At 40.6% G+C, this 12,175-nt stretch overlaps 1 protein-coding gene across 3 annotated transcripts in view; it reads right to left on the reverse strand.

Annotated features, from left to right (window-relative positions):
- Positions 1 to 1,683: 1,683 nt before the first annotated feature.
- The window catches only part of LOC131723356 (apoptosis-associated speck-like protein containing a CARD), a 59,414-nt gene continuing 48,922 nt past the window's right edge, over positions 1,684 to 12,175 (reverse strand). Inside the window, exons 1-4 of one of the 3 annotated variants that reach the window (XM_059017042.1) lie at positions 7,410 to 7,448; positions 6,735 to 7,074; positions 3,901 to 4,242; positions 1,684 to 2,831 (exon numbers count right to left, since the gene is read on the reverse strand). In XM_059017042.1, the coding sequence (XP_058873025.1) occupies positions 2,815 to 2,831; positions 3,901 to 4,242; positions 6,735 to 7,005 (630 nt within the window). In that variant the 5' untranslated portion in view covers positions 7,006 to 7,074; positions 7,410 to 7,448 and the 3' untranslated portion in view covers positions 1,684 to 2,814. Of the gene's footprint in view, positions 2,832 to 3,900; positions 4,243 to 6,734; positions 7,075 to 7,409; positions 7,449 to 12,175 lie in introns of those variants that run through there. The other 2 variants (XM_059017045.1, XM_059017044.1) reach the window with 2 other exon arrangements.

The raw sequence follows: 12,175 nt of genomic DNA on the forward strand, positions 1-12,175 counted from the left end.
GAGCGCTCAGTCAGAAGAGCGGAGCGCGAGCTGGGAACCGAGCGCGAGATGAGAACCGTTTTTTTAAAAACATTTTTATTTGTTATTTTTTTTTGTTGGTAATCCTTGATTATAATAAATAAATAAATAAATAAATAAATAAACGACGCTGTTTAAAACGAACAAGGCCAACACTAAATATAAAAGATTATTTTTAAAAAGCTTTTTTTTTTCCCCTGAACTTGAAAAATGTTTTTGTTTTGTTTTTTTCCACACGTATGAAAATAAGAAACTTAAAAAAGTTTCCAAACGAGAGGAGGCCATTCAGCCCATCTTGCTCATTTGGTTGTTAGTAGCTTATTGATCCCAGAATCTCATCAAGCAGCTTCTTGAAGGATCCCAGGGTGTCAGCTTCAACAACATTACTGGGGAGTTGGTTCCAGACCCTCACAATTCTCCGTGTAAAAAAGTGCCTCCTGTTTTCTGTTCTGAATGCCCCTTTATCTAATCTCCATTTGTGACCCCTGGTCCTTGTTTCTTTTTTCAGGTTGAAAAAGTCCCCTGGGTCGACATTGTCTATACTTTTACACAGAAAACTAAGGACCATCTTACAAAAAATATCGGTTTAAAAAAAAAGTTTTTGTTATTATTAACAAGCAAGAATTAAAAATAAAATAAATAAATACCGTTTTTGTCCACGAGAGGGCGCTTGTGAGCTGTTACTGCGCTTCCTCCATTCAGTGCGGGCAGGCGGATCGGGGAGAAATGTGTTTTTTATAAACGTTATGAATTATGTGAGGCGTGCTTTATGTAATAATCATAAATCATATATCGTTTTTTATCATTGTATTTATCATGGCTTTACAGTCTTGTATCATTAGGGTAAGAAAAATAATAATAACTTCAAGGGCCAAACTCAGCACATGGTACCCCTTTCAGACCGGCGTTTCCTTGTTTTCTGAGCTGCCCGCGGAAGCGCAGTGCAGAGTGTACCACTTTTTAACACGTACCACAAAATGACACCACACCGGTACCTAGTAAGCCTGATCAGCTGATCCGATTGAGATCAGTCGATTGAATGGGACGTTATCCAGCAAAAATCATCCCATAGGAATGGGCCAGTAGGTACCTGCTAGCCTCCTAACCCCTAAATCTACCGCATACCCCTAACACTAATCCCAACCCCTAAACCTAATGTCTACAACTAACCTCATCTCTGCCTTCGTGAAGGGCGGAAATGTAAGTTTGTATTGTGTAAAGTTAAGGTGAAAGTTTAAAAAAAGGATAAATTAGGCTGTTCTTAAGAGAGAGAGAGACTGTCAGGAGAGAGAACACTGAGCTGGTCTTTATAAGAGAGAGAGAACACTGAGCTGGTCTTTATAAGAAAGAGAGAACACTGAGCTGGTCTTTATAAGAGAGAGAGAACACTGAGCTGGTCTTTATAAGAGAGAGAGAAAACTGAGCTGGTCTTTATAAGAGAGAGAGAACACTGAGCTGGTCCTTATAGAAGCAGCTGGAAACAAGAATCTGGTTTTACAGTTAATATTGCGTTTGGAATTTAAAAGAAACTGAATATAGTTATAATGTTTCATTTAGTATTTCTGAATGTAGCCCTGTTTATTTAACAGCTGAAAGCGATGGAGCTGTTCTGTGTGTCGTTATCACACATTGGCTGAATAACACGATTACACAGCGAGTCTCATCTCTGGGTAGAAGTTCTCTTTATTCACATACAGCCGGTGCAAAGCAGACATGGGAACAAGATCTACAGGTGTTTTTTTTTTTTTTTTTAAACAGATCATATTTGTTGAAATCAACTTGCAGACATATTAAACTTTGATTTGCCATACATTCGAAGAGATTAGAAAGAACGAGCGTTCTGGTGAAGTTATACAGACAAGCAAGAAATGATTAATGTGACACAGAAAGAAATCCTCAGGAGACATCGTCTGAAAAGTTTACAGTTTACAAATAATATGCCGTGGAGTGTATTACGTTAACTCTGCATATATTTCACAACAGGAAATGCATTTGATTAGATTATTTCTTTCACAATGATTCCGACCCCTCAGCATTCTAAATGTGTTCTTTAATTCAATTCTATTATAAGAAATACTCTTTCATCGGATTGCTTTTTGCACGGTACAGTATTAAACAGGATGCTTATTTCTATGTAATGTATATTTCTATTAATTTCTATTGAATGCCCAATCATCTCTTTTAAACGGAGGCCTTCTTGGTTCTTTGGTTTTGTGTCTCCAATGTTTAGGGATTTCAGCAGGTTCTGCATTACAAAGATCTGCAGGCAGACCAGCAACCCTAACAGACCCATACATCCCACGGTAAAACAATAAACATGTGCTGATTCGTGAAAGTGATTTACAGAATAATCGTAAATCTCGAAAAACTACTCACTTCTAAATCTTTTGTAGTCATTTTTGTATTACTTTAGTATAAATACATGTTAATTTGGATTCATATGTTGTTTTTTTCAGACTTTATGTGAACGAAAAGACACAAATTCGCCTGTTTTCTCATTGGAAATAGGTACATTTCAAAATATCACTGTCCTGGTCACAAAAGCAAAGTTTGTGGGGAATAATAGCAATTTTCTATACTTTTGAGGCATAAGCAATTAGGAAATAACACTTACTACCCAGGAACAAAAATTGTGTTACATAGTGTTATAAACATCTCATCCAATGTCTCGCTTCTCTACACCTTTAAGTCCAGTTTCTTCACCGTCTCCTCCCACCTTTTCAAATTCCTGTTTCAGCTGCTCCTCAGATAAATCCTCACATCTTTCTAATGTGAGTTTCAAGTTGCCTTCCAGCCCTAATTCCTGTTGACTCCTGCAAGACACAAATATACAAACACAATCAGATTTAAGCATATTCAGACCTTTAAAATCCATTCTCTCACCTCTTATTAGCTTTATTAACATGATCACCGGCCCCTCCCTTTAAAGGAGCGCTGACCATCTTTAAAATCCATTCTCTCACCTCTTATTAGCTTTATTAACATGATCACCGGCCCCTCCCTTTAAAGGAGCGCTGACCATCTTTAAAATCCATTCTCTCACCTCTTATTAGCTTTATTAACATGATCACTGGCCCCTCCCTTTAAAGGAGCGCTGACCATCTTTAAAATCCATTCTCTCACCTCTTATTAGCTTTATTAACATGATCACCGGCCCCTCCCTTTAAAGGAGCGCTGACCATCTTTAAAATCCATTCTCTCACCTCTTATTAGCTTTATTAACATGATCACTGGCCCCTCCCTTTAAAGGAGCGCTGACCATCTTTAAAATCCATTCTCTCACCTCTTATTAGCTTTATTAACATGATCACCGGTCCCTCCCTTTAAAGGAGCGCTGACCATCTTTAAAATCCATTCTCTCACCTCTTATTAGCTTTATTAACATGCTCACCGGCCCCTCCCTTTAAAGGAGCGCTGACCATCTTTAAAATCCATTCTCTCGCCTCTTATTAGCTTTATTAACATGATCACTGACCCCTCCCTTTAAAGGAGCGCTGACCATCTTTAAAATCCATTCTCTCACCTCTTATTAGCTTTATTAACATGATCGCCTGTCCCTCCCTTTAAAGGAGCGCTGACCATCTTTAAAATCCATTCTCTCACCTCTTATTAGCTTTATTAACATGATCGCCCGTCCCTCCCTTTAAAGGAGCGCTGACCATCTTTAAAATCCATTCTCTCACCTCTTATTAGCTTTATTAACATGATCACTGGCCCCTCCCTTTAAAGGAGCGCTGACCATCTTTAAAATCCATTCTCTCACCTCTTATTAGCTTTATTAACATGATCACTGGCCCCTCCCTTTAAAGGAGCGCTGACCATCTTTAAAATCCATTCTCTCACCTCTTATTAGCTTTATTAACAGGATCACAGGCAGCTTACCTAGCAGTTCAGCAGGCAGGGTGGGGAAATCGTTCTTCAGTGTCCTGAGCAGCTCTATGAACTCCTGCGCCGCCCCGCTGCCCTTGCCCATGATGAAGTCCAGCAGTTCCTCAATCTTCTCGCTGGGGTCGTTGATGGATCGGATATTCTTGTATTTCCTGTCGGAGAGTAGCCCCTTGGAGTGAGCCTCCTGCTCAACGAGGCTGTGGTCGTTGGACAGCACTTCGATCAGCCGCACCTTGTGGGTTCTCAGAAGGGAGACAGAGTCTTCAATCACTTCTTCAACTTCACCCGGGACCCCAGCGTGTGGGGGAGGGGATTCGAGGCCTACCATGTTCACAACTGAGAACCAACAGCAAAACAGAGAGTGAAGCTGCTGTGCGAATTCTACTTTAAAAGTGTGAGAAGCGGGGTTCTGAAAAATAGAGAGTGACGTGTCCCCCCCCCCCCCCCCCCCGTCCCAACCCCCCCCCCCCCCCTCCCCGCATGCTGCTACAACTGTTTAAATAACGTAAATAATTTCTGTTTCAAAGCTCTTTTCAAAATGTCCGCTCCAGTGCACTAATGGTGTCAGGATTATCCTCCGCGTTGTCAAACGGGTAACACAACAATAACGATCCATGATACAGAACAGAAAAGCCAGAGCTTATGTGTTTGTTTGTTTTATTATTAAGAGGACAGATCTCAACCCCCAGAGCACTAGAATGGACATTTGAAACAGACTTTTAAAAGTTATCAGTGTAAAATGTGGTCGGGATGTTAACAATGAAGAGAAAAGTCACAGCTATGTTATTTAAACAGCGGTAGCAGCACGCGGGGGACGCGTCACGCTAGATTTTTCACAACTCTGCTATACTCACACCAACGCTGTGTTTGTATTTCAGCTGTTAATGTTGCAAATTCAAAGTCATTATTACAACAGTCACTTATTCATGTATTGCAAAAATATATAATGCTTTATAAATCACAATATAACACAAGCTGCTTCATGAATCACATTTTAACACATACTGTAGGCGTATCACTTAGCTGACTAGTTGTTTCACAGAGAAAAAGCGTAAATTAAATAATTTTACTGTGAACACGCTTCCCTGGTGTGATTGACAGACACGAATGGCTGAACGCGCATCAGTTGAATTCTTAAAAGGAGAGGAGAAAAGTCGGGTGAAGCACCGAAAACCAGAAGGGATTGTCGCTCGCTACAGTACAACATCGAAGTGTCACATTAGACTCTCACAAGTAAAAGGGGATTACTAACGATATCCTGTAATGTTTTTAATCAGACTCAGGCAGATTTGGCTCTTAAGCAACGGAAATAATATTAAACCCAAAGAGCAGTGATTATATCAAAGGAAAGTTTAAAAAACAGAACAGAACAGAGCAGCACACGATCTGATTCAGTCTGATACGCATTGCTTTATGCTTTCCCATATATTAAACTGTGTTGTGTTCCACGCCTCTCTGTGCTTTACGATGCTTCCCTATGCTTTACCAGACCTCTCTGTGCTTTACAATGCTTCCCTATGCTTTACCAGACCTCTCTGTGCTTTACAATGCTTCCCTATGCTTTACCACACCTCTCTGTGCTTTACAATGCTTCCCTATGCTTTACCAGACCTCTCTGTGCTTTACAATGCTTCCCTATGCTTTACCAGACCTCTCTGTGCTTTACAATGCTTCCCTATGCTTTACCAGACCTCTCTGTGCTTTACAATGCTTCCCTATGCTTTACCAGACCTCTCTGTGCTTTACAATGCTTCCCTATGCTTTACCACACCTCTCTGTGCTTTACAATGCTTCCCTATGCTTTACCAGACCTCTCTGTGCTTTACAATGCTTCCCTATGCTTTACCAGACCTCTCTGTGCTTTACAATGCTTCCCTATGCTTTACCAGACCTCTCTGTGCTTTACAATGCTTCCCTATGCTTTACCAGACCTCTCTGTGCTTTACAATGCTTCCCTATGCTTTACCAGACCTCTCTGTGCTTTACAATGCTTCCCTATGCTTTACCAGACCTCTCTGTGCTTTTACTGCGGGACACTTTCTGGTTAGGATGTATATGTTAACAAAATATATTAATTATTGAATGCACAATTATTCTTTTGAAAATCAAATGATAACGTTTTCCCTCCAAAATAAACGACAAGAAAAAATGGAACCTAAGCTAAACGAGATGCCCTGAAGGGATCGATCCATTACGGATTGGAACATGCACAGCACAGCCCAAGAACAGGAAATACAAAACAATGGTAAAGTCTATATCTGACTATGCGCAAACCGCGCGCAAGTGAACACGATGAGTTCTAAACCGGTTCTAGAACGCAGAGATTATCTTAATTTTATTTAACCTTCTGCTATATTTGTATATTACTGGGAAAGGAGTTCCGATATTTAAATTGACACAAACAGCTATCTAAACGTCATTTCATTTAAATATCTGACTTTTAATCGCAAACTTTTTTTTTTGTTCCTCGCGAACGAAAGCGAAAGTAAGATTTTTTTAAAAAAAAATAAGGTTATAAGGAAGATTTAAACTATGTTTGAAATAAACAATAATTTAAACTCTAGTTTAAGATACAGTGGGATGTTTATCACTCGTTTTACATCTTAAAAGTTGTTGTACATTATGATGGAGTAATGTAGAGTAAAAAGATCTGAAAATCAGTTTCTCTCTCTCTCTCTCTCTCTCTCTCTCTCTCTTATAATTTTGCAAAGTTCTCTTACGCCCAAAAGATACTGTAGTATTTGGCTGACGTATACATGTATTATAATAACACAAACTAACATCATACATTGTAATAATAACCATAATCCTAATAGTAATAATCTTACCGGCTCCAGTTTTTTTTTCCAACTCTTTGGCTAGGTCTACCTCATTTATGGCTCTCAATATCAATATTGTGATCTCAGCGGCGTACTTTTTGGTGTAGGTGCTGATTAACAAACTCGCTACTTCCAGGGTTGTCGCTTTCTGAAGCTTCCCCTTGGCGATCTTGCGCCCCTGGAACGTCGTTTCTCCCAGCTTGTCCTTGAACCTGTTAAACTGCCCTTCGTCTAGGTCGTCCAGGGTGTCCACAAGGTGGTCCTTCAGCGTTTTCTCCATCCCGGTTCAGCGGCGGGTCTCACTGTATGAAGAGAGAGGCAGGACTCGGAGAGATTGAACGCACGAACTCTTGAGACGGAGAGAGGGAGATCGAGAGGGAGAGAGAGAGAGAGAGAGAGAGAGAGAGAGAGAGAGGGGGGGGGGTGGAGGTAAGACAGAGAAAGAGATCAATATTTAACGTGCATGCATGTTCCATTTCCGCTTCTGTAATGTTACTAAAATCTATTATTATATCACACGACGCAGAGTTAACTATAATAATAATAATAATAATAATAATAATAATAATAATAATAATAATAATAATAATAATAACTAAGCGCTTTTGAATAAAATAAATAAATCAATAAAATGGTACAAGTAAAGTTTTGCAAACATAGTATTTGTAAAAAGTAAACATTCACCTGCCTTCGTCAAACTCGCTTCGGTTTGTGAGAGAAAACGAGGAGGAAACTTATATATAAACCCGTGACGTCATCGTGTGGACCCTACCTGCAGAAACCCGTTACAAAGATCCCGGGCGTTTTTAAATCTCTATCTTAATCAGATGCACCAAGGTGATCAGCGCTGTTTTGCGCTTTTATTCAGGATAATTCACCTTCTGGACAAAATATTTAAAATAACGCTTGTTTTTTCTTCTTTGTTTTTTTTATTTTTTAATCGTTGTTGTAATTCTTTCCCCGGACCGCTATCACGGTTATTAAATGTCTCGACTGAACGCTGTGCATCGCTACTCTGACATCACGTTCTAGGATATTTTATTATCGAGTAATAAATCTTATTAGGAGCATAAAAAGGATCAATGACTCCGCATGAACTCGATGAACTACAGCGCCGTGTCAAATCAATACAGATCTGCTCCCGCCGATTTTGCTTTCACTTCATATATAACAGATCTGTGCCCTGCGTTCTCCCACATCGGTAGTTTCTGCTTTTCTGCTTTTAAATACGCTAATAATCGTGTGTAAACCCAGAAATAAACCCTTAGTTGCTGTTTTTTCTCCTCTAACCTTTTACAATCACTTTCGTTATTATTATTATTATTATTATTATTATTATTATTATTATTATTATTATTATTATTATTATTATTATTATTATTATTATTTATTTATTTATTTATTTCTTAGCAGACGCCCTTATCCAGGGCGACTTACAGCCGTACACAAAAATACATTTCAAGAATCACAGTACAAGTAATAATACAATTAAGAGCAAGATAAATACAATGACTTTGGTTCTAGCGTTTTTACGTTTCTTCTACTTCCTCGTATTGAAACAAACAGCACGGTGTGTAATTATTCAGCCGACTTTCAGGTTGTATTATTATTACACCGCGGCTACAAATTATTCATATCGTTGTTTTATAGGTTTGTATTATTACACACTAGTTCTCTCTCTCTCTCTCTCTCTCTGTCTCTCTCTCTCTCTCTCTCTCTCTCTCTGTCTCTCTCTTTCTCTCTCTCTCTCTCTCTAATGATAAATACCATGCACGTCTTTAAATCCTGATTTCGATTGAGATTGTATTTGAGCCCAATGATATTAATAATACGATTAAGATGAATAAGTTGAACAATAATAAACACGATCATTACAAAAGTGAGAAGTACATATTGCATTGGGGGCCGCATACAGTAAATTACATTTCGAAATCGAAACCATGTATCTTATAATTCTTTATATAATCTACATGTTGTCCGGATAACAAATTCACCGTTTAGTTATCTATCTATGCTTTACCAGACCTCTCTGCGCTTTACAATGCTTCCCAATGCTTTACCACACCTCTCTGTGCTTTACAATGCTTCCCTATGCTTTACCAGACCTCTCTATGCTTTACAATGCTTCCCTGTGCTTTACCAGACCTCTCTGTGCTTTACAATGCTTCCCTATGCTTTACCAGACCTCTCTGTGCTTTACAATGCTTCCCTATGCTTTACCAGACCTCTCTGTGCTTTACAATGCTTCCCTATGCTTTACCAGACCTCTCTGTGCTTTACAATGCTTCCCTATGCTTTACCAGACCTCTCTGTGCTTTACAATGCTTCCCTATGCTTTACCAGACCTCTCTGTGCTTTACAATGCTTCCCTATGCTTTACCAGACCTCTCTGTGCTTTACAATGCTTCCCTATGCTTTACCAGACCTCTCTGTGCTTTACAATGCTTCCCTATGCTTTACCAGACCTCTATGTGCTTTACAATGCTTCCCTATGCTTTACCAGACCTCTCTGTGCTTTACAATGCTTCCCTATGCTTTACCAGACCTCTCTGTGCTTTACAATGCTTCCCTATGCTTAACCAGACCTCTCTGTGCTTTACAATGCTTCCCTATGCTTTACCAGACCTCTCTGTGCTTTACAATGCTTCCCTATGCTTTACCACACCTCTCTGTGCTTTACAATGCTTCCCTATGCTTTACCAGACCTCTCTGTGCTTTACAATGCTTCCCTCTGCTTTACCAGACCTCTCTGTGCTTTACAATGCTTCCCTATGCTTTACCAGACCTCTCTGTGCTTTACAATGCTTCCCTATGCTTAACCAGACCTCTCTGTGCTTTACAATGCTTCCCTATGCTTTACCAGACCTCTCTGTGCTTTACAATGCTTCCCTATGCTTAACCAGACCTCTCTGTGCTTTACAATGCTTCCCTATGCTTTACCACACCTCTCTGTGCTTTACAATGCTTCCCTATGCTTAACCAGACCTCTCTGTGCTTTACAATGCTTCCCTATGCTTTACCACACCTCTCTGTGCTTTACAATGCTTCCCTATGCTTTACCAGACCTCTCTGTGCTTTACAATGCTTCCCTATGCTTTACCAGACCTCTCTGTGCTTTACAATGCTTCCCTATGCTTTACCAGACCTCTCTGTGCTTTACAATGCTTCCCTATGCTTTACCACACCTCTCTGTGCTTTACAGTGCTTCCCTATGCTTTACCAGACCTCTCTATGCTTTACAATGCTTCCCTGTGCTTTACCAGACCTCTCTGTGCTTTACAATGCTTCCCTATGCTTTACCAGACCTCTCTGTGCTTTACAATGCTTCCCTATGCTTTACCAGACCTCTCTGTGCTTTACAATGCTTCCCTATGCTTTACCAGACCTCTCTGTGCTTTACAATGCTTCCCTATGCTTTACCAGACCTCTCTGTGCTTTACAATGCTTCCCTATGCTTTACCAGACCTCTCTGTGCTTTACAATGCTTCCCTATGCTTTACCAGACCTCTCTGTGCTTTACAATGCTTCCCTATGCTTTACCAGACCTCTCTGTGCTTTACAATGCTTCCCTATGCTTTACCAGACCTCTCTGTGCTTTACAATGCTTCCCTATGCTTTACCATCCCTCTCTGTGCTTTACAATGCTTCCCTGTGCTTTACCAGACCTCTCTGTGCTTTACAATGCTTCCCTGTGCTTTACCAGACCTCTCTGTGCTTTACAATGCTTCCCTATGCTTTACCAGACCTCTCTGTGCTTTACAATGCTTCCCTATGCTTTACCAGACCTCTCTGTGCTTTACAATGCTTCCCTATGCTTTACCAGACCTCTCTGTGCTTTACAATGCTTCCCTATGCTTTACCAGACCTCTCTGTGCTTTACAATGCTTCCCTATGCTTTACCAGACCTCTTTGTGCTTTACAATGCTTCCCTATGCTTTACCAGACCTCTCTGTGCTTTACAATGCTTCCCTATGCTTTACCAGACCTCTCTGTGCTTTACAGTGCTTCCCTATGCTTTACCAGACCTCTATGTGCTTTACAATGCTTCCCTATGCTTTACCAGACCTCTCTGTGCTTTACAATGCTTCCCTATGCTTTACCAGACCTCTCAGTGCTTTACAATGCTTCCCTATGCTTAACCAGACCTCTCTGTGCTTTACAATGCTTCCCTATGCTTTACCAGACCTCTCTGTGCTTTACAATGCTTCCCTATGCTTTACCAGACCTCTCTGTGCTTTACAATGCTTCCCTATGCTTAACCAGACCTCTCTGTGCTTTACAATGCTTCCCTATGCTTTACCAGACCTCTCTGTGCTTTACAATGCTTCCCTATGCTTAACCAGACCTCTCTGTGCTTTACAATGCTTCCCTATGCTTTACCACACCTCTCTGTGCTTTACAATGCTTCCCTATGCTTAACCAGACCTCTCTGTGCTTTACAATGCTTCCCTATGCTTTACCACACCTCTCTGTGCTTTACAATGCTTCCCTATGCTTTACCAGACCTCTCTGTGCTTTACAATGCTTCCCTATGCTTTACCATACCTCTCTGTGCTTTACAATGCTTCCCTATGCTTTACCAGACCTCTCTGTGCTTTACAATGCTTCCCTATGCTTTACCAGACCTCTCTGTGCTTTACAATGCTTCCCTATGCTTTACCAGACCTCTCTGTGCTTTACAATGCTTCCCTATGCTTTACCAGACCTCTCTGTGCTTTACAATGCTTCCCTATGCTTTACCAGACCTCTCTGTGCTTTACAATGCTTCCCTATGCTTTACCAGACCTCTCTGTGCTTTACAATGCTTCCCTATGCTTTACCAGACCTCTCTGTGCTTTACAATGCTTCCGTATGCTTTACCAGACCTCTCTGTGCTTTACAATGCTTCCCTATGCTTTACCAGACCTCTATGTGCTTTACAATGCTTCCATATGCTTTACCAGACCTCTCTGTGCTTTACAATGCTTCCCTATGCTTTACCAGACCTCTCTGTGCTTTACAATGCTTCCCTATGCTTAACCAGACCTCTCTGTGCTTTACAATGCTTCCCTATGCTTTACCACACCTCTCTGTGCTTTACAATGCTTCACTATGCTTTACCAGACCTCTCTGTGCTTTACAATGCTTCCCTATGCTTTACCAGACCTCTCCGTGCTTTACAATGCTTCCCTATGCTTTACCAGACCTCTCTGTGCTTTACAATGCTTCCCTATGCTTAACCAGACCTCTCTGTGCTTTACAATGCTTCCCTATGCTTTACCAGACCTCTCTGTGCTTTACAATGCTTCCCTATGCTTAACCAGACCTCTCTGTGCTTTACAATGCTTCCCTATGCTTTACCACAACTCTCTGTGCTTTACAATGCTTCCCTATGCTTTACCAGACCTCTCTGTGCTTTACAATGCTTCCCTATGCTTTACCACACCTCTCTGTGCTTTACAATGCTTCCC

Source organism: Acipenser ruthenus, chromosome 54, assembly GCF_902713425.1.
Source record: "Acipenser ruthenus chromosome 54, fAciRut3.2 maternal haplotype, whole genome shotgun sequence".
NCBI classification, from domain to species: Eukaryota; Metazoa; Chordata; class Actinopteri; order Acipenseriformes; family Acipenseridae; genus Acipenser; species Acipenser ruthenus.